This window comes from Lepidochelys kempii, chromosome 2 (genome assembly GCF_965140265.1).
Source record: "Lepidochelys kempii isolate rLepKem1 chromosome 2, rLepKem1.hap2, whole genome shotgun sequence".
Classification (NCBI taxonomy): Eukaryota; Metazoa; Chordata; order Testudines; family Cheloniidae; genus Lepidochelys; species Lepidochelys kempii.
The window spans coordinates 72,159,355-72,182,765 of NC_133257.1; the positions used below are offsets into that span (position 1 = coordinate 72,159,355).

The 23,411-nt window shown below is 42.8% G+C and overlaps 1 protein-coding gene across 1 annotated transcript; it reads left to right on the top strand.

Moving 5' to 3' along the window:
- The first annotated feature begins 18,074 nt into the window (after positions 1-18,074).
- LOC140905916 (uncharacterized) lies at positions 18,075-19,923 on the top strand. The gene is made up of 2 exons (XM_073329415.1): positions 18,075-18,763; positions 19,351-19,923. The coding sequence occupies exons 1-2, from the start codon at positions 18,181-18,183 to the stop codon at positions 19,869-19,871; spliced, it is 1,104 nt and encodes a 367-aa protein (XP_073185516.1). The 5' UTR covers positions 18,075-18,180; the 3' UTR covers positions 19,872-19,923.
- The last annotated feature ends 3,488 nt before the right edge of the window (positions 19,924-23,411 follow it).

Consider the following 23,411-nt stretch of genomic DNA (forward strand, 5'->3'; position numbering starts at 1 on the left):
GTTGGGGAAACTGGATCTGACTCACAACTATGATGCACTGTGCATAGTCACACCTGTGCAAAGTTTGGAAAACTTTCATTGAACCTTAGCTGAGTTTCTTGTGAATAAGGGCTGATTTATGTCAGAGAAAATTGGAAGAAACTAAGTGCTTTTTTGGCTAGTTCACTCCAAACCAGGCAAATTTATAGCACATGGTTTTAAAATTTTAATGAGGATTTTAGGGTCAACTAAATCTGACATTTCGAGGAGCAAGTCAGGAGTGTAATTTCAAATCAACCGAAACATAAGAAAGACTTGCACAAAGCCCTTCAAACTGAAATGGGCGTGCATGACTCTTTGCTACCCTCCTTCATGTCTCTTCAGCCAGACTCCAAAACTAAGTTTTTATTTGTTTTTGTATCTATTCACCTCTGCATGCTTGTTGGTTTTGTTTTTCCTTATTTCCTTGTAATTTTAAAAATAAAAAAGCTGTGTGTCCCAGCTGTTTTTCAGATCATCTGGCTGCTCTCAGTGCTGCCATGTATCCTGAACTCCCTACTCATTTTAGTGGGGGATTTGCATAGCTAAAGAAAGCACAATACGATCCAAGAAAATGAAGCAACTACATGGCACAGAAATGGCTTAATAGTTCAGTAATTGGTGCTCTGCTGTTTAGGGGAAATCGGGGCTCTGGGCTGACTCCAGGTGCTTGCCACTTAGGGCCAGCAGGGGTTGCAAGTGACTTATTAAGGCAGCTGAACTGAGCTTTTAACTGTCACTCACTGGTTCCAGTCTAGTGATCTTTCCACTTTTATTTCCACTGAGCTGATTTACAATGCAAAAGAGCATCATGCTGTCAGCTTGCTTGTTTAGCTTCCCATTTTCACTGGAATTTACTGATTCATTGGGCATTAAAAGGATATAGCACCTGATCACACAAGAAAATAGTGTGAATTTATGAAGCTTTTCACACAGTAAAATACACATACCGGTAACCATTTTGCTTCAATCTCAGCCCAACAATGTAGTGACAGAAAGGTGCTAATAAGAGAGTCCTAGAATTACTTTTCTACAAAGAGGGACTCTAGTGAGCCATTCAATCTGCCACCCTACCTCCAGGTTGGATTGATTTAATTATTCTTGACCTCTACCATCCCTATGGCTGCACTGTGATATAAATAATCACAATAGGCAAATCCCTCCCTAAGATTCTCATGGGGCAATGGTGGTTCTGTAACAGCCCCTACTTGTATCAGCGTAATCTTCCACCTTTAATAAACCATCTGAACTGTAAAGAACAAGAGGGAGAAAAAACCCAATCGATTGTCAAAAGCCACACTGTCTGGACTATTTTACAAATCTGAATTTATAGACAGAATATATGAATATATACATCATTGAGTTGAAGGTCAAAAGAGACCACCAGAAGAGACCATCTAGTCTGACCTCCTGTCACCCACCAACAACATCCAGCACCCGCACACTAAATCCAGCAACTGAAATTAGAACAAAATATTACAGCCCACAGAAGATCAGGCTATTATGTGCCACAGGCCGAGAATAGGAGTGGTCAAGGTGAGATATACTGAGATAATCCTGACAAGAAACCTGCATCCACACACTGAAGAAGAAGTTGAAAAAACCCCAAAGATGCTGCCAATCTGAGCTGGGGGAAAATTCCTTCCTGATTTCACATATGGCAATCAGTTAGCTCCAGAACATGTGAGCAAGGACCAGCCAGTCAAGCACCCAAGAGAGAGAATGCTGTGTATGTAAATGGAATATTGTACATCTGTAACCAGAGCACATGCATATCAATTACTGTTGTTATGTTGTACATAACATATGTATAGAATTACATAATAGCAACATTAAAAAAGAAGTTTGTTGCTTTCTTTAATACAAACAGAATTTGCTGCGCTGATATATGGCAGAGGGTTTTATCCAATGAGTGCCATATTATCAAGCTGTGATTTTCACCACTATGTAAACTTCCATCTGAGCCACTTAGCAAATCTGTCTTTGCATCAAGTGGAGTGATTTTTTGCCACTTTAGTAAAGTTACCGAAATAATCCATACTTCGTGTGTGTGTGTGTGAGAGAGGGAGAGATCTCTCAAAAGCTTGTCTGCAGCCCTGGGAATTAGTCTGAAACTCAGATTCCACTTTACAGTCATTTGCTAGATAACTAGAAGAACCATATTCAGAGCTAGTAGAGCATTCTCTTTTCCTCCCCAGTGATCTCCTTTTACTGCTCAGCCCCGCCAAATGCACACAATGCCTCTGCAGCATGGTCAGTACTTTTATTAACGTTCAAAAGATGCAAAACCTGTTGGCAGGCCTGGGGGAGGGAAGAAGACCTGATGGGCTGGAAATGTGTCTGTTAGGAGACAGAGAGGAAAGGAACAGGGCTCCTTTTCTGACCTAATCAGAACCAGACTATATGAGTGTACTTGGGTTAGGGGAGGGACGAGGTGTACGGCAAAGATGTGTTTTCATTATTTTCGCAGCACTAGAATGTTCACTAGGTTCTTTATAGATAGCAAAAGTTGTCCTCTGCTGTGAAGAGCTAACATTTTAATTGTAGACATGACACTCTGAGTGATAGGGTAACAAACATTTTGGGAGGAGATAGGATGAGGCAGAGCATGAGTTGCAGCAAACAGATGACACATTTACTGAGGTCATTTTGGGGTGGTTTTACGGTTTTGTTTTCTACTGTTTTTTTAAATTCTGTAGATGTGTCTTTTGGACGGATAGTATTGTTGAGTTACTTCTTATAGGGAGAAAATGAGACTTAAGGAGCAATTTGAATAAGGTCATTCATGGATCTGGGTGGTTATTTTTTCCACACTGGTTAGCTCAGCCCCAAAAACTCATGCTTGCAATTTCTCTGATTCTGCATAACATACTTCTTGTGCGTAATCACACTCTTTGACTCAGTACATCATGGGTTAAATGTGTTACCAAGCTTTTTATTTTAAGATAAATCATCATTCTAGTCTCCTCTGGCATTCACAATTTTGAGTGTATAATACAAGAGTATACCTGCTGTGCTGAGCTTTCTTTTTAATATTGCCTGACCTATGCTTGTCTCTGTGGTGTTTGTTTTATCTGGTGAGTTTTGTATGTTCCTGGCTATATTTCTTAAGGGCTTATGTATTCTGAATGACTAATGGTATGTGTGTGCTTTATAGTCTGATTTCTGCTTCACATTATTATTACCTTGTAAGTTTTTTCTCTTTAAATAATGCACTGTACCTCCTGTAAGTGTGTGTGTGTGTGTGTGTGTTGTATTGAGAGCAACAGCAGTAAAATATTTCCCAAGTGAATAAAGTATTTCTTGAGATGTTGGTATCTTGTCTATAAGCAAAGGCTGAGGGATATTCTCAGTGAATATGTATCTGCTGCTCCCAGGTACAATCACTATTAGTTTTATTATCCTAGCACAGTGATGCTCAGATTTTTTTTATATGTATACTTATTATTTTATTATATATAAAATTCTCACAGCAATCTGACCACGCATTATTATTTTATCAACTACAAATGGTTAGTAACCTGGTAAAAGCATCCTGATAACTTAGATTGGTTAATAATTAAATCACACGGTATGTTAATATCATATGCTGCAAAGAACTGCAGGAGACACATTAAAGAGCTACTTGTGGTTCGTGAGCCTCTGAGTATCTCTGTCCTAGCACCATAGAGACTCACCTCCCTTTTATGCCTTCAGGTTAACTGATGAAGTGTTTTGGGTTCTTCTTTTCCCCTAAAAGGAATATTTTTGGTGAGGGGGTTGATAGCTGAAAGGAGCATTTTTGGTGCGAGGGTGGTATTGAGAACTGTACCTTTAAACAATTTAGCTTTCCATATAGGAAGTCTTGGAGAGGGGCATTGCAGAAGCCCATGCTCTGCTATGTGTGCAGAGGCAGCTGGGAACTCTGTGACTGCATAAAGAGACCTCGAATGAACAATGACATTGAGGGAGCTGTCAAAGTTTGTATTATACCCAAAAAATGCAGGCAAGGCAAGCAGAAGAGCCCAAGTTCATAGATTCCAAGGTCAAAAGGGACTATTGTGATAATCTAATCTGACCTTCCGTATAACACAGGCCAGAGAACTTCCCTGAAATAATTCCTAGAGCATATTTTTTAGTAAAACATCCAATCTTGATTTTAAAATTGCCAGTGCTGGAGAATCCACCATGACCCTTAGTAAATTGTTGCAACAGTTAATTATCCTCACTGTAAAAATTTAGCCCTTATTTTCCAATCTCAATTTGTCAACTGTAACTTCTAGCCATAGGATTATATTATACTTGTTCTCTACTACGCTGAAGAGTCCATTATTAAATGCTCGTTCCCCATGCTCTCTCTGAGCTCTCTCCAATTTATCAACATCCTTCTTGAATTGTGGGCGCCAGAACTGGACACAAGTATTCCAGCAGCGGCCACACCAGTGCCAAATATAGAAGTAAAATAACCTCTCTGCTTCTACCTGGGATTCCCCTGTTTATGCATTCAGGATCTCATTAACCCTATAGCCACAGTGTCACACTGGAGCTCATGTTCAACTGGTTATCCACTCCTACTCCCAGATCTTTTTTTTTTCAGAGTCACTGCTTCCAAGGATAAAGTCCCACATCTTGTAAATATGGGGTAAATTCTTTGTTCCTAGACATATATATGTATGTTATTAATATTAATATTAAAATGTATATTGTTTGCTTGCGTCCATTTTACCAAGCAATCCAGAGTGCTCTGTATCCGTGACCTGTCCTCTTCATCATTTACTGCTCTCTAGTTTTTGTATCATCTGCAAACGGATGATTTTGTTTCCTTCCAGGTCATTGATAAACATATTAAATAGTAGAAGGCCAAAAAGAACCAATCCCTGTGAAACTCCACTAGAGAAACATCTGTTCAATGATGATTCTCCATTTACAATTGCATGCTGAGGACTCTGTTAGCCAGATTTTAATCCATTTAATGTGTGCCACGTTAATTTTATATTGCTGTAGTTTTTAAATCAAAATGGCATATGGTACCAATGTAAAAGCCTTACAGAAGTCCATTACATCCATTACTTGTGTTACCCAAATTTGTCATCTCATCAAAATAAAATATCATGTTAGTCTGACAAGATTTATTTTCCATAAACTCATGTTATTTGGCATTAATTATAGTACCTTCCTTTAATTCTTTATTAATCAACTCCCGCATCAGCTGCTCCATTATCCTACCTGGACTGATATCCGACCAAAAGGCCTACAGTTACCTGGGTCATGCCATTTACCCTTTTTAAATATTGGCACAACACGAGCTCTCTTCCAGTATTGCTAACATTGCTAAAACACATTGAGTATGTAAACATATTCCAGCAGGCCAGCCCAGGAACACCCTAACCTGTCACACAATAAAATGGTTTGACAAAAGTGATGAATAGTAATATTTTGTCTGACACAGCAGGAGTAAAGTACAAGGGGAGGTAACAAACATGTCATGAAACGTGTAAGATGATACATAAGTTTATTCCAAATTGTTTGTCTCAGTCTCTAAATGTTGGGATCCCTCACTTTAACCCTTCGTCTGGCCTAGGGGCCAGTGGAAAGTCCTGCCACTGACTGAGCTGGTCCATTGTCACAGGCACACATGTGCTAGTGTACCTGTAACCATTGAGCCAGAGCATTAGACCCGTGCTTTGTCGGCAATAAATCTGACTGAGTGCCTTTACTACTGAACTGATCTCTGGTTATTGGACAGTTCCATCGGAGCCTGCTGTACAGGCGATCTGGCCAGAGACAGTGCAGCAAGCAGAGAGAATGCACGCAGACAAACATCTGACCACAAATACCACAGATACCATAGTTCTATTACCCCTTGTGGTTACAGTCATTGGAGAGACTATACCTATTTCTGCGGGCCTAGCAGACAAGATGTCCAGCTGATGATGCCAGTGTGTTGGGATTGGCAGTTCTAGAGTTGTGCTGGCAGCTACGACTTGCAGATGTTCATATCAGATGTCACTGCTGGCAGGCCACAGGACCATTTCCCTCCTGTTCATGTGCTAATCTCCTTTGTGGATGATCTTGAAAAAAACAGCAAATGGTGTTTCATGCACATGATATTTTATATATATATATATATATATATATATATATATATATATATATATATATATATATATATATATATATATATATATTCCAGGAGCTGGAGTGTGTCTAGCTCTTGTGTAGGTGTGAAATTCCTCAATCGGGTCCACAACAGACATAAAAGTTTCATATCCTTTCCACTCCTGTCCTTTCAATAAATGGTGATAGGTCATTGACCCAGAGTTCTTTCTTTGCATCCAGATGGCACGGCCTCACCACATGCTTGGCTGCTCCAGACCATCTGGGGGCAGAGCTTTTTATTCCTTCCATTCTCTTGTACTTCAGCTGAGTGGCAGGATGCATCAAAGTGCTATTCCTGTACAGGAACCAGCCAAAATCCCAGTCCTCCTGATCCGGCTCATGATGAAGGAGATCACTGCTAGCAGGGCTAGTGCCAGCAGTGATACAAAGACCTCAAACTGGGGAGTAGAAGGGGTTAAGTACCCCACCCTCTTCCAGATCAGCTGGAGGGATGTGGGACAATTTGAACCTAGTACAAGAGTAGCATGGAGCTCCACCTGTACTCCTATGGGCATTTTAGCTGCGTCAAGCTAAATGTCTGTGAGAGCTTCTGCATGGTTTCTTTATCGTGTTTCCCAGCCTCAATGGTTGGCAGGGACTTCAGGCCACACCTTGCCTTGGGATGCTGGTTTTACTGCCCTCTGTCCTTCTTGCAAAGAATTCATTATTTATACAGGCATTTCTGATTTTACATGAAATCCCAAGATTACTTCTGACACTTTCTAATTAAGAAATGGCTTAAGATTGAGAGCTGACATTTCTTTCTGCAGCAGGCAGCTGTTTATTCCTTATGGCAGAGGCAGTCTCCTCACAATTATCTTTAAACCTTTCTTATGAATTGTGTGTTGCTGTGCGTGCAGCATTGGCTCCCAAGATGTCTGCAACAGGGTGCACACCTGCAAGTTTGACTCTGTGCCAGAATGATTTGCCTGATTTAACTTCTATATAAAGCCAAGGTGGCAGCTCTGCTAAATCGTACAGGACAAAATGCTGCCCCCCTCCCCCTCTGTAAGCACAGGGGAGTAAAATACAACAGATCGAGGCTGGTGGGGGGATCGATGAAGAGGAAACTCTTTCTCTACAGTCTTCTCCCCAAAACCCAGAGAAGCCTTTTCATTGGTGAGTTCATGGACATGCAACTGTAAAGGGGACAAGGTCTGGTGGATCATTTCCTCCTATACAACCCTAAGGGGGTCCATGTGCATTACTGAATGGTGACTCAGAATTGACTGACACTATTTTCTGAACTCTCCTCCACAGTTGGGGGCTGGGTGCCAAGTAGTCAGCTGCAGGGAGCCAATATGAGCACAGCTCCTGTATGAGCCACACTCATTTGGAGACCAGGAAGCAGTACAGTGACACAGACTTCTGCCAGAAGGCCTTGGCTTTCATGGAAATCTGAAGGGAATCGATGGCCTTAATGGCCAGACTTCCTACTGTTCCTCAGAAAATGAGCAGGCAACAACTTCACTTGTCCAGGCTGGCTGAGTTTCCAATGCCCTCTGTGAGATAATAAAAGAGAGTTTTATCATGTAGGATTTTTTTTGTGCATGGAATTTTAAAACAGAGTCAAGGTTGGGGGTAGAATTTTCACAATTTCTCACATAAAGCCAAATTGTGATTGTGACTCAGGACATCTCCCTCCTTCCTGTGTGGTCTGTGAAAGGCAGATAACAATAGCAGTCCTTGTAAGCAGTGGCTACTTACCCTATCCTCCCCTTGGTAAGCAAATCACTCTAAAGGAGATGAGGAGAGAGCCTAGGGGGCATCCAACTGCGCCATCATAATGTATGATGCATACTGTGTATCCTTCATGAGCACCAAAGAGCCCTGGGGGAGCTTGTGCCCCTCTTGATTCTCCCTGCACAGGGCTCTGTGCTAACCACACAGGCTAGCCTAAAATGTGCAGTAATGCAGCCAGGCTCAGAGAGGAACTCCCTCATATTAGCAGGGTCCTGCAGTCCCCCTGCTGGAGCGCTTTGATGGGAGACGTAGGAAGCTAGGGGATTTTTTTAAGCAGTGCTGTTTTCTTTCCTTACTCTATCCTTGCATGTACCCTGTGGACCAGACAAAGGTGGTACTGGCGGTGAGCCTATTTACAGGGGAACCACTGAACTGGACTTCACACCTTGTGGAGCAGGACAGCCCAATTCTGACCAACGGGGACAGTTTTTTGCAAGCATTCTACTTTATTCGATAACTCGCATTGAGCCCATACTGTGGAAGTGGCTCTGCGGAAGCTTGGGCAAGGACAAGCCCCCCCCCACCAAAAATGCTGCTCACTTTTGACAACTGGCAGCAGATACAAAATGGACTTTAGAAACCGCTGGAGTCATAATCTGTACTCTCTATTTGTACTAAAACTACAGTAATTTTACTAAAATCCCAGGAAAAATTACATTCTATTTACATTTATGAAGTTATTGACTCTAACATATCCTTAATATCATCTCTTTTTCACCATACAGTGTTCTCATCTCAATGAGTTCATGTTGTTTTAATGTGATAAAGTAGCCATGTTTTAAAATACAACCGTAGTTTAACTGAATAACTAGTGATATACTATTTAATATTTTCACATACTCGGGAATAGTGCTTTTTTTGATAATCAATGTCCTTATGATTGTATTTTGAACAGATCTGGAAAATGAGGATCATTTCATTTCATTGTAGTATGTTACTTGATTGTCAAACCAGTACAACCATCTGTTGTCCTCAGTATTAAAATACAAATTACTGCTTTTCCTTATGAAATGTTACTTTCACTTTGTTTTCTCATTTTTGTTTTATTTATCTAATTAATATTGTGCTTGTGTGGCAATAGACTTCAGTCAAATCGGTTAAAAAGATTTTTTTAAATTTAACTACTAGATAGCATAGGTGTAACTGACTAATTATAAAAAGAAAAGGAGTACTTGTGGCACCTTACAGACTAACAAATTTAGTTGAGCATAAGCTTGCATCCGATGAAGTGAGCTCACGAAAGCTTATGCTCAAATAAATTTGTTAGTTTCTAAGGTGCCACAAGTACTCCTTTTCTTTTTGCGAATACAGACTAACATGACTGCTACTCTGAAACCTGACTAATTATAGGAGTTTGGCATCATTACATGGTGGTTCAAAAATCATAATGATGAAATGTTGTTGAAACATTACAACATTTCTAATTTTAACTAAGTCCAAGTGCATATTGAAAAACTGCAACAGATTTGCAGACGTTAGGACCAGATTTAATAAAAACTGCAACCAGTTTATGCCTTATAGAAACCTTCCCCCCACCCTCCCAAAAATGGGGCTTAGTGGAGGGTCCTTTTGTATCTTTTCCTGCGATGCAGAAACTGGAGGCAGTGTTTTCGAGTTTGGCCCATAGTGCTACATTCTATATTGGTTCCATTCCAATACTTGTAATTTAGGATTGCTTGTGTATGGTTTATATGGGAATTTAAAAGTATCTGATAAAGATTAAAGTGGGGGAAACCAACGACAATACTAAAAGGATGATTTCTTTTAACATGATCAGCGATATAAATTTATTTGTGTGTTTATATCATGGTGAGGGAAAATAATCCCTGTGAGATAAAAAAAATAAAAAAAGCAAAGAGAGTTAGACTTCTGAACATATGATGGCAGTAGCACCAAAATGTACGTTGTCACGGCTGCTCAGAAATGGTAGTCCAGCTGTTACAATGTGACTGAGACTGAAGAGGAGATTCAGAATATAATATATCATTCTGCATGTCAGGAAAGCACATGAGTTGTTCATGGAAGGCCCAGTTATGCAACGTGCTGAGTGTGCTTGTGCTTCCCATTGGTAAAGGACTGACCATTGGATTTGCACATAAGGTATTTACACAGTACATGTGATTTTTTTTTAAAATGTTCAATTAGCAACTTAAACAAAATTCAGCAAATTCTGAAAATTTAAAATAGTCTACATTCCCTTGGAGAATTGTGCCCACTGCACAAGGTTCACATGTGGTCCAATGTACCACTTAAGCCTCATTTATAGCCTGTTTCTACGATGTGTTGAGCACACTCAGCTCTCCTCTTCACAGCACCTTACCCTCGGGTCCAGATTATTAAAGGTATACAGGCATTGCTCTGCTCAGTGTTGTGATGCCTAAGTGATTTAGACAGCTAATTCCCATTTTCAAAAGTGACTTAGTTGCCTAGTTGATTTTCATGGAGACTTGGGTGCCTAAGGGAATGTATACACAGCAAAAGCTGTAGCTAGGTTGAATCCAACTAGCATGTGTAAGAATAGCCGTGAAGACAGTGTAGGCTCGGCACAGGTAGTAGAAGCCTGGCACAGACTCTGGGTAAGCACTTGATTCACTACCGGCTCTGAACCCTGCTCTGTGCTATTTTCATTGCTAGCTGGATTCAAGCTAGCTTGCATAGGCTAGCCCATGGACAGATTTGGTTGTATAGACATACCCTGTTCACTTTTGAAAATGGGACATAGCTGCCTAAGGCTTTGCAATGCTTAGCAGAGTATTGCCTAAATACCTTTAAAAAATTTGGGCTGCAGGCTTCTAACATGGAACTACAAATGCCACCCACCTGCAACAATGGGTGGGGAAAATTGATGGGGGCTGGCAGTGAAAGGGGGACAGTCCCAGTAGTAAGGGAGGGAGACGCTTGCTCAAGGACAATAGGTAGCTTCTCCCCGTGACATATTGTACCTCAAAATAGCACCCTATAATCCCCACATTCACCACTTGTATATGATTATCAAAGAATGCCTTGTAAGGTATCCTATGAAAAGTCATGATTTGCTGAAACTCATTATTATGCCAAAATATGAGATTTTATTATATGGTCATTATTGAAATATGTTGTGAGTCTGGGAGTCACAGCTAGATCTCCAGTGGCAACAAAGGGGGTGACCCACACCCAGATGGGTGTTAAGTGACCATCACCAGCCATTGACCAGCAGGAGAATTATAAATAAGTGATTTAGAATTCAGTAAGAGACAGTTGTTCAAGCTCTACATAATGGGGATTGCTTAACTTTGTGATTCACCCAGGTAGCACGACATGTGATGCTTGACTCCAAGTTTGAGTCAGTATTTTTCCAGGCACATGAACTGAGAGTATAAAATAAGGGACAGTGGCATCATGAGTCCACTTATCTCCTCCCCACCGATCCAGAAGGCAACAAGAACATTTGGAAGTAGAGACTTTGAACTGGGAAGATTGGTCCCAGGCTGAGCAGGGAATTCAGCCTGTGTATTAAGAACTATGAACTGCTTACAATGCCTAGAGGGGTGAGAAAAACTGCTTGATTCAAATATTGCATAATCTAATAAAGTTTAAGATTTAGACTCCAGTTTTACCTTTTATTTCTTATGTACCTAATTCTGACCTCTATGCCTAACACTTATAATTACTTAGAATCTATCTTTCTGCAGTTAATACATTTATTTTAATGTTTTATCTTTACCAGCCAGTTTGTCTAAAGTGCTTGGGGAATCTGCTCAGATTACAGAGGCTGGGGCATGTCCACCACCCTTTGAAGGAGTGGCAAACTAATTAATGAGTTGACTCTGATCAGGAAGGTCTTGAGCACTGTAAGATGGCACATTTACGGAGTGCAAGGCTGGGGCTGAGGGGTATTTGCTGATGTGTCCCTGTGTATAGTTCATGAGTGGCTGTGAGAACTTGCATGTACTTTGGGTGTGCCTTGACATACTACTGGCAGCGTGAGAGCGAAGGGGCTGCTTAGTCACTAGCGGAGCAGTGCGAGAGAATACCCTGATCCCAGAGAGTTAAAGGGGACACAGCAGTCCTACAGTCCAAGCTGTCACACTCCCCCAAGAGTCTCTGGCAGCCAATGGTCAGCTGGGAGAGAGGAGTGCTGACTGGCCGCATTCCCAGCTTCCAAGATTTATCCTAGTGCAGGTGCCATGTGGAGCCTCTTTCAGCTCTGTTCTAGTAGCCACCCTACCCACCCGAACTAGGATGGGAACCTGGCCTGACAGATGCTGTAAATTTAGCCAATCACCTGTTTCAGAGTAAGAAATTATATTATATATTTCTATGGGCCAATTGGCAGAGAAGCAGGGTTTTTTTTTTTTTTGCCTTCCTTGCAGCACTTTCAAGCCGCAGTGGGTTAAGTAGGAACATGCTTAACTGAGGTACTGGGGTGGTGGTGTTTATTCGTCACAACTTGGGGACGGTTTCCAGTGTGGTTACGGGAATAAAATAAACAGTTCCCACAAGTAATAGACCTGGGATTTTGGTGATGGGCCTTGGGCTCATGTGATAGGGGGAGACCTTGTGGTCTTCATGGGCTGAGGTCAGAGCTGTTGGCCCTCACAGGCCGAGGTCCCCACCCTGCTGCATTCTCTATCCCCCTCATGGGGACTTAGAGAGAGCTGGGTCCTGAGGGGTATGCTGAGGAGAGCCACCCTGTGTTATGGGTTATATGGTAAGGAGCCCTGTATCTCCTGCATTGGAACCACTTAAACGCCTGATATAGTAGAGTATAGGTGATGGGTGGGTACCAGCCTCCCTTGTGTTAAAGTTCAATAAAAGTTGCAGGCTGCCACTTAATTCAATGCATGTGTCTGCCCTCATTTTGCTGCTATGTCCACACCAATGGTGCATAAATCCTTGGTATAGGCCATAGTATATAGGCCATAAATGACCACATTTGGTAAAAACTGCTGATGCAGATTTTCTATCTTGAAGTGATAGATCAGTCTTTGAGGAAACTTGGAAGAGTGTGTGTGTGTGTGTATATATATATATATATATATATATTAAAAAAAGCATAGTACTAAAACTAAAACCTTGAGAAATGTCTTTTCACATTGGTTTTAATGAAATAGTTGGCATTTTTTGCTGCTGTTGTTGGCTTTTCTATTTTTTTTTTAAAGTTTGGCATCAGTCAATCAGTCAGGAGAATATGGGAGATGGGTGGGTACCGCGCCTCCTTTGTGTTAAAGTTTAATAAAAGTTGTGGTCTGTTCATTATGGTACAGTATTATAGATAATGGCCATATTCCATTTTTTAATTTTTCCTTTAATGTCTATTGTCGTGATATTAGAAACGATTAAAAAGTTTGTTGTTCAGTATTTTGTTTTGCACTCCCATTGATTCTTTACTATGTTTGAGGAATTAGAAGGCAAAAACAAAGAGATCCATAATTTTGAACATAAGATGGTAATAGCATCAAAGGGTGTCTCATTACTCCAGTTCACATATGAGACCGTGTCAGTGGGCCAAATAGGAATACCCTTGTTCATCTTGAATAGTAACTTGTTCCACAAATAGTCCCATAGAAATCACTGATTGATTTTTATGGGACTATTTGATGGTACAAAGCTGTAGGTGAGAAAGGTATTGTAATCTGGCCCAATGGCAGTTGAAGGTACTCAGCACTTTATGTGAGGGGTCAGCATCTTTCAGAAGCAGATTCAAAATGGTAAGTCATGTTCCTGGTTCTCAATTCACTGCACATAATTGAAAGCTAAAACAAATTAATCAACAGCAAACTTTAATATCTTTAAAATCTCTTGGTTCTTGTTGTTCTTTGTTTAGTTTTTCCTCTTGCTTTCCTATTCATGCTGCCTACTAAATTCTATTTATATGGATACTCATATGTGATACTACACTTTAAACTGTGAACAGTATATGTAGTTTGTGTTGAATAATAGACTGCATAATTCTGCGTAGTTTGAACATTACTTTTTTTTCCTAATGTTTACCAAAGCCTTTCCAGCATAAGAATCTACCGTTGGATTTTTAAAGGATTAGTACTGAATAAATAGTCTTCTCTAAATAACTTCATTTTTTGGATTGTTTCAAACCGTTAGCCTTGTTCACTCCCTACAAGGAAATATTTTATATATTGAACAAGAAATTTAGCAAAGGTGAATTCCAATGTCATTGAGGATTCATAATTTTCTCCTTTGTGCCATGCTGTAATCCCAATAAAAGTGTGCTCTGCCACATCAGACATCTATCAACATCGTATAGTGTTGTTATTTCTTCACTGTGGATAACAAGATGTTGCTCAGAGCAGCTTGAATAAAAACCAAAAGAGAAAACTAAAAATCCAGCAACATCATCCCATAATTTTGTAGCTTTCTTAAGAACACCTCCTGAAATGTATGTATGTGTCTGAAGATTCTAAAAACGAATACATTGATGCCAAGTGCGCAATTCTTTGCTCTAGAATCATGTTTCATGTTTAATGCTTCTTTTCTCTGTGAGTAATTCCTACTCACAGAGAAACTACTTGCAGAGGAAACATGGTCCAGTCCTCAAAGTGTGTACAGATATCCAAGTAGGATCCTAAATAATTTGTACTGTGATTTTATATAAATGTCACCTACAAGGCTGCATCTGAGGGAAGTTGGAGGTAGGTCCTTGTTATGAACTCTGCTCTCAACTCTCTGAGGTGTAGGTAGGAGGTGAGGCATTATAAGCCGCTCCCCAAACAAGTATATCTACCTGCTGCATCTGATGCTTAGAGAAGAAAGAGATGCACCGCCCCATCAAAGGGACCACTGGAGGTGATGTCAGTGTGGGTGGGTTATAACTACAGCAGGTCAATATCTTTCAAACAAAGAGGGATTTTTTAATTGCTTTTCAAAAAATGTTTTTTTTCATGAAAAATTGTCATCACTTTTTTTTTTACAAAAAAAATTCTGTTTTTTATAATTGTCATCAAGCACATTATTGAAAATGTTATCAAAGTGTTTATCAAATGTTTAAAATCAAAGCTGGGTTTTCAGTAAATGAAAGGTTTTGTTAACCATTTTGATAACATTTTTTATTTTGAAAAATGGGGAAAAATTGATTAAATGTGAAAAAAAGATCAAAATCATAAAAATACTCATCTGTTTCAAAACCCTTAAGAATGAAAACAATGCAGATTTTTTTTATTTTTTCCACGAAAGGTGTTCATTTGCCACCAACTGCAGTTTGAAGCCCCATCTTTCACTTGTCACTGCCACTTCTGAGAGAAAGAAGATGTGAGTCCATCCTGCTAAAGACTTTATTAAATTTCTGCTCACATTATTTCGATTTTAAAAATATTTCTCTCTTCTGATATCTAAGAGAAACTCTAGCACAGCTCAGCCCCGGAGAAAAGTATTAATCTCAGAAAGTTAATTGTGTTTCTTCCCTCCCCCTACCCCCACAGCCCCTCTATATTAGGTAGTGTCATAAGTTTAATTGTGTGTTTGGTTGTAAAAAGCCCTTTTTATTCTACTTTTTCTCCCTTAATTATGTCTTCTAAAGGAAGATGGAAGGGGAAGGATAATAGAAATATGGAAATATTTATTCTTACTGTAACACCACAGGGAACTGGATGAATATAATGCTTAAAATTAGGTTTGTGGGTTGACTAGATCAGAATTCACTTTCCTTAAATACTCTTTAATATCTCTTTCCAGGAGTGCCCACAACATGCTTGGAATGTACAAACATACAGCACGGCTTGGTTTCTGCCCTGGAGAACTTACCATCTAAAAGACAAAACAGACAGATAAGTAAAGGGTAGGAGAAATGGATCCAGTGGTCAAGGTGATGATTGGCCATGTCTTGATGTTAATTGTACAATGGATTGAACAAAGATCCTCCAAAGCAGAGACTGAAGAAGAATCAGAGAAGTGAAAGGAGAACTAGGAGAGGACAGTATCATGAAAGCCCAAGGCAGGACAGGAAGTCAAGAGGGTGTTTTGTCCACTTGAATTGTAGTTGTTCCTGTGAACACTGCTGCTGGTAGCATTTGCTAGAATGACACTGAAGTAAAGCCCAAACAAGAGAAGAGTTCAATTGCAGTTCACTGCAGGCAAAGACTATCAGTATAAAAGAGCTTGTAAAAGGAAAAGTCAAATGTTAAAAGATTCAGCTCAAACCAAACAGTCAAAAAGCATCAGCAGTTTACAATAATGCTCAAAATTAGAGTAGAAGGTGCTGTGACAGCCTCTTTCAAATTCACAGAGTGTTTCCTTAAGCATGAAAATGATACACAAGTTGACAAACCTGAAAATTAAAAATGCTTGTATTTGCAGTTTTTTAAAAACAGAAAATATTAGGTGCAATATGTGAGGATAGGTGGTTGACCTTCCTTAGCAGTATCAAGTACAGACCACAGCTGGAGGTGCGTCAAATAAAATGGGCCAATTATCTAATCTGGTAGGACAAATTGAGATGAGGTCTGTCCCTGCAATATATTAAATAATGGTGCGATTTTTAAAAGTATCTAAGCCACTTAGGAGCAAAAGTCCCAGGAGAGTTGTGCTCCTGAGGAACTCAGGTGCTTTTGAAAATTCCACCCTAAATGTTATTCTGTTTGTATCTGTCCTTATCTGATCATCAGCACACAGGATAATGAGAGGTAGTAGTAGAGAAAAGTGTCAGTTAAAATACAAATGACACTTTTAGCCTTAGGAAGATGCCAAGGGAAAATTCTAGTCTGGAGAGGGACTATCTTCTTCTGTGTTTGTACAGCTTCTAACACAGTGGGGTTCTGGTCAATGACTGTGGCTGCTGCATGCTATGATATACAAATAATTAACAATTATAAAAATAAACCATTGGCAGCAAACAGCCAGCAGTTAATTTTGACAGATGAACTAGGGAAGAAAACCAGTAATATACTATTTCTGCCCAAAATGAATTTAAGTGACTTGCTAAACAACTGTTCTATGGCAATGGGCCTAAAATTCATATTCTGCAAACATTTGTATAAACAAAATTTCATTCCCACAAATGTTCATGAAATGCAGTGTGAAAGTGGCAAATGAAAATTCAGTCTCTAACTTGCCAAAGTGTCCATGAATAACTTTTCTCTCCGTTCATCCAGCTCTCATTTGATTAACTTTCTTCCACTTTTGCTCCTCTTTGTTCTTGCTGAGTGCAGCTGAAACCCAGAAACAAAAGTGTTGAAATACCACCAACTGTTCTTGTGATCCTTCTGTCCCCTCCAGAAGCAGGATGTACTGAAAAGCTCATGGTGTTTCCAGACCAATGGAGTAGAGTCAGGAGGTTCAGATATCTTTTAGATAAACATCAGGAGCTTGCTTCTGCTGTGGAGTAGTTCAGTAGTAATTCCACTAAAACCAATATTGTTGCACAGTGTAAACCTAGTACAATGAAATCAAGGTCCAAGCTTTGGACACTTGGATGTTTACTTGAACTGCACTTCTGAATCTCTTCAGCTATACCTAACTTTAAGCAGTAAGTTCTTTGTGGCAGGGACCGTATCTCTTTCTGTTAGATATACTGTTGGCATTTAACAAATAACCATAACCAATAATTATAAGATCCTGTCATCAAAATATGTATTCTTATCTTTAGACAACAAAAAAATGCAAAGTACTATTATTGAATTCTTTACCCTGTTCTTACTCAGTCAAACTCCCTTTACTGTCACATATTGATTGCAGAGCCATTGGCCATTATCTTTGAAAACTCATGGCGATCCGGGGAAGTCCCGGATGACTGGAAAAAGGCTAATGTAGTACCCATCTTTAAAAAAGGGAAGAAGAAGGATCCTGGGAACTACAGGCCAGTCAGCCTCACCTCCATCCCTGGAAAAATCATGGAGCAGGTCCTCAAGGAATCAATTCTGAAGCACTTAGAGGAAAGTGATTAGGAACAGTCAGCATGGATTCACCAAGGGCAAGTCATGCCTGACTAATCTATGCCCTGGTCTACACTAGGACTTTAGGTCGAATTTAGCAACATTAAATCGATTTAAACCTGCACCCATCCACACAGTGAAGCCCTTTATTTCGACTTAAAGGGCTCTTAAAATCGATTTCCTTACTCCACCCCTGACAAGTGGATTAGCGCTTAAATCGACGTTCCCGGCTCGAATTTGGGGTACTGTGGACACAATTCGATGGTATTGGCCTCCGGGAGCTATCCCAGAGTGCTCCATTCTGACCGCTCTGGACAGCACTCTCAACTCAGATGCACTGGCCAGGTAGACAGGAAAAGAACCGCAAACTTTTGAATCTCATTTCCTGTTTGGCCAGCGTGGCAAGCTGCAGGTGACCATGCAGAGCTCATCAGCACAGGTGACCATGATGGAGTCCCAGAATCGCAAAAGAGCTCCAGCATGGACCGAACGGGAGGTACGGGATCTGATCGCTGTTTGGGGAGAGGAATCCGTGCTATCAGAACTCCGTTCCAGTTTTCGAAATGCCAAAACCTTTGTCAAAATCTCCCAGGGCATGAAGGACAGAGGCCATAACAGGGACCCGAAGCAGTGCCGCATGAAACTGAAGGAGCTGAGGCAAGCCTACCAGAAAACCAGAGAGGCGAACAGCCGCTCTGGGTCAGAGCCCCAAACATGCCGCTTCTATGATGAGCTGCATGCCATTTTAGGGGGTTCAGCCACCACTACCCCAGCCGTGTTGTTTGACTCCTTCAAAGGAGATGGAGGCAATACGGAAGCAGGTTTTGGGGACGAAGAAGATGATGATGAGGAGGAGGTTGTAGATAGCTCACAGCAAGCAAGCGGAGAAACCGGTTTTCCCGACAGCCAGGAACTGTTTCTCACCCTAGATCTGGAGCCAGTACCCCCCGAACCCACCCAAGGCTGCCTCCTGGACCCAGCAGGTGGAGAAGGGACCTCTGGTGAGTGTACCTTTTAAAATGCTATACATGGTTTAAAAGCAAGCATGTGAAAGGATTACTTTGCCCTGGCATTCGCGGTTCTCCTAGATGTAGTCCTAAAGCCTTTGCAAAAGGTTTCTGGGGAGGGCAGCCTTATTTCGTCCTTCATGGTAGGACACTTTACCATTCCAGGCCAGTAACACGTACTCGGGAATCACTGTAGAACAAAGCATTGCAGTGTATGTTTGCTGGCATTCAACCAAAATCCGTTCTTTATCTCTCTGTGTTATCCTCAGGAGAGTGAGATATAATTCATGGTCACCTGGTTGAAATAGAGTGCTTTTCCTCAGGGACACTCAGAGGTGCCCGTTCCTGCTGGGCTGTTTGCCTGTGGCTAAACAGAAATGTTCCCCGCTGTTAGCCACAGGGAGGGGGGAAGGTTGAGGGGGTAGTCACGCGGTGGGAGGAGGCAAAATGCGACCTTGTAACGAAAGCACATGTGCTATGTATGTAATGTTAACAGCAAGGTTTACCCTGAAAGAGTGTAGCGACTGTTTTATAAAATGTGTCTTTTTAAATACCGCTGTCCCTTTTTTTTTCTCCACCAGCTGCATGTGTTTCAATGATCACAGGATCTTCTCCTTCCCAGAGGCTAGTGAAGCTTAGAAAGAAAAAAAAACGCACTCGCGATGAAATGTTCTCCGAGCTCATGCTGTCCTCCCACACTGACAGAGCACAGACGAATGCGTGGAGGCAAATAATGTCAGAGTGCAGGAAAGCACAAAATGACCGGGAGGAGAGGTGGAGGGCTGAAGAGAGTAAGTGGCGGGCTGAAGACAGGGCTGAAGCTCAAATGTGGCGGCAGCGTGATGAGAGGAGGCAGGATTCAATGCTGAGGCTGCTGCAGGACCAAACCAGAATGCTCCAGTGTATGGTTGAGCTGCAGCAAAGGCAGCTGGAGCACAGACTGCCACTGCTGCCCCTCTGTAACCAACCGCCCTCCTCCCCAAGTTCCATATCCTCCACACCCAGACGCCCAAGAACGCGGTGGGGGGGCCTCCGGCCAACCAGCCACTCCACCACAGAGGATTGCCCAAAAAAAAGAAGGCTGTCATTCAATAAATTTTAAAGTTGTAAACTTTTAAAGTGCTGTGCTTAAAGTGCTGTGTGGCATTTTCCTTCCCTCCTCCACCACGCCTCCTGGGATACCTTGGTAGTCATCTCCCTATTTGTGTGATGAATGAATAACGAATGCATGACTGTGAAGCAGCAATGACTTTATTGCCTCTGCAAGCGGTGATTAAAGGGAGGAGGGGAGGGTGGTTAGCTTACAGGGAAGTAGAGTGAACCAAGGGGCGCGGGGTTTCATCAAGGAGAAACAAACAGAACTTTCACAGCGTAGCCTGGCCAGTCATGAAACTGGTTTTCAAAGCTTCTCTGATGCGTACCGCGCCCTCCTGTGCTCTTCTAACCACCCTGGTGTCTGGCTGCGCGTAACCAGCAGCTAGGCGATTTGCCTCAGCCTCCCACCCCGCCATAAACGTCTCCCCCTTACTCTCACAGATATTGTGGAGCACACAGCAAGCAGTAATAACAGTGGGAATATTGGTTTCGCTGAGGTCTAAGCGAGTCAGTAAACTGCGCCAGCGTGCCTTTAAACGTCCAAATGCACATTCTACCACCATTCTGCACTTGTTCAGCCTGTAGTTGAACAGCTCCTGACTACTGTCCAGGCTGCCTGTGTACGGCTTCATGAGCCATGGCATTAAGGGGTAGGCTGGGTCCCCAAGGATACATATAGGCATTTCAACATCCCCAACAGTTATTTTCTGGTCTGGGAATAAAGTCCCTTCCTGCAGCTTTTGAAACAGACCAGAGTTCCTGAAGATGCGAGCATCGTGCACCTTTCCCGGCCATCCCACGTTGATGTTGGTGAAACGTCCCTTGTGATCCACCAGAGCTTGCAGCACTATCGAAAAGTACCCCTTGCGGTTTATGTACTCGGCAGCTTGGTGCTCCGGTGCCAAGATAGGGATATGGGTTCCGTCTATAGCCCCACCACAGTTAGGGAATCCCATTGCAGCAAAGCCATCCACTATGACCTGCACATTTCCCAGGGTCACTACCCTTGATATCAGCAGATCTTTGATTGCGTGAGCTACTTGCATCACAGCAGCCCCCACAGTAGATTTGCCCACTCCAAATTGATTCCCAACTGACCGGTAGCTGTCTGGCGTTGCAAGCTTCCACAGGGCTATCGCCACTCGCTTCTCAACTGTGAGGGCTGCTCTCATCCTGGTATTCATGCGCTTCAGGGCAGGGGAAAGCAAGTCACAAAGTTCCATGAAAGTGCCCTTACGCATGCGAAAGTTTCGCAGCCACTGGGAATCGTCCCAGACCTGCAACACTATGCGGTCCCACCAGTCTGTGCTTGTTTCCCGAGCCCAGAATCGGCATTCCACAGCATGAACCTGCCCCATTAGCACCATGATGCATGCATTGTCAGGGCCCATGCTTTCAGAGAAATCTGTGTCCATGTCCTGATCACTCACGGGACCGCGCTGACGTCGCCTCCTCGCCCGGTATCGTGTTGCCATGTTCTGGTGCTGCATATACTGCTGGATAATGCGTGTGGTGGTTGATGTGCTCCTAATTGCCAAAATGAGCTCAGCGGCCTCCTTGGTATGGCGTCCGCACAGAAAAAAGGCGCGGAACGATTGTCTGCCGTTGCTCTGACGGAGGGAGGGGCGACTGACGACACGGCTTACAGGGTTGGCTTCAGGGAGCTAAAATCAACAAAGGGTGTGCCTGTACATCAAGGAGTATTTCAGGCAGGACTTCACGGAGGGTTCCAATAAGAAATGGTGCACCTAAGTTATCGTTGTTATTGGAACAAGGAGGTTAGCCTGGCCTCTGATTGATACATGGCTAGATTTACCTTGCTGCACCTTCTCTGTGAGTGACTGCAGTGTGATCTAGACAGGGGAGGAGGAAAATGAGTACAAAACAAATCTGGTCTATTTCTTGTTCTGACCCACTCCATCTATCTTTTACATCTTTGGCTGGCAGCAGACGGTGCAGAAGGACTGCATGCCATCCACATCTCATGGCTGCTTGGCAGAAGATGGTACAGTACGACTGCTAGCCATCTTCATCTCTTGCCTGCCTGGCATAAGATGGTACAATACGACTGCTAGCAATCCTCATCTCTTGCCTGCCCGGCAGAAGATGGTACAGTACGACTGCTAGCAGTCCGTATCGCCTGCCCGCTCACCATAAGACGGTTCAATAGGACTGCAGGCCTAAAGAGAATGACCTGGTCAAGTCACTCCAAATTTAGTCCCTGCGCCCATGTCTGCCCAGGCGCTCCCAGCCGACGTGGCCAGGAGCACCTCAGACACGACGAGGACGACTACCAATCGTATTGCACCGTCTGCTGCCAGAAGGCAATGGGTTGCTGCTACTGTGCAGCAAAGCCGTACCGCGTCTGCCAGCACCCAGGAGACATAGGGTGACGGTTACCTGAGCTGGCTCCATGCTTGCCGTGGTATGGTGTCTGCACAGGTAACTCATGAAAAAAGGCGCGAAACGATTGTCTGCCCTTGCTTTCACGGAGGGAGGGAGGGAACGGGGGCCTGACGACACGTACCCAGAACCACCCGCGACAATGTTTTAGCCCCATCAGAGTGCTCCATTGTGAGTGCTCTGGACAGCACTCTCAGATGCCCGATTGTTTGCCATTGCTCTGACGCTGGGAGGGGCGCTTACAGGGTTGGCTTCAGGGAGCTAAAATCAACAAAGGGGGTGGCTTTACATCAAGGAGTATTTCAGGCAGGACTTCACGGAGGGTTCCAATAAGAAATGGTGCACCTAAGTTATTGTCGTTATTGGAACAAGAAGGTTAGCCTGGCCTCTGATTGATACATGGCTAGATTTACCTCGCTGCACCTTCTCTGTAAGTGACTGCAGTGTGATCTAGAAGAATGAGTCCCCTAGACAGGGGAGGGGGGGGAAGCAAATCTGGTCTATTTCTTGTTTTGATCCACTCCATCTATCTTTTACATCTTTGGCTGGCAGCAGACGGTGCAGAAGGACTGCATGCCATCCACATCTCATGGCTGCTCGGCAGAAGATGGTACAGTACGACTGCTAGCAGTCCGTATCGCCTGCCCGCTCACCATAAGACGGTTCAATAGGACTGACTGCAGGACTAAAGAGAATGACCTGCTCAAGTCACTCCAAATTTAGTCCCTGCGCCCATGTGTGCCCAGGCGCTCCTGATCGACCTCACAGAGGCGACCAGGAGCACCTCAGACATGACGATGACGGCTACCAGTCGTACTGTACCGTCTGCTGCCACAAGGCAAGGGGTTGCTGCTACTGTGTAGCAATGCCGTACCGCGTTTGCCAGCACCCAGGAGACATAGGGTGACGGTTACCTGAGCGGGCTCCATGCTTGCCGTGGTATGGCATCTGCACAGGTAACTCAGGAAAAAAGGCGCGAAATGATTGTCTGCCCTTGCTTTCACGGGGGGAGGGAGGGAACGGGGGCCTGACGATATGTACCCAGAACCACCCGCGACAATGTTTTAGCCCCATCAGGCATTGGGATATCAACCCAGAATTCCAATGGGCAGCGGAGACTGCGGGAACTGTGGGATAGCTACCC

Coding starts and splice junctions, on each gene's coding strand:
- LOC140905916 (XM_073329415.1), top strand. CDS start 18,181: ATGCAGAGCTCATCAGCACAGGTGACCATGATGGAGTCCCAGAATCGC. Junction 18,764..19,350: donor AGGTGGAGAAGGGACCTCTG/GTGAGTGTACCT, acceptor TTTCTCCACCAG/CTGCATGTGTTTCAATGATC.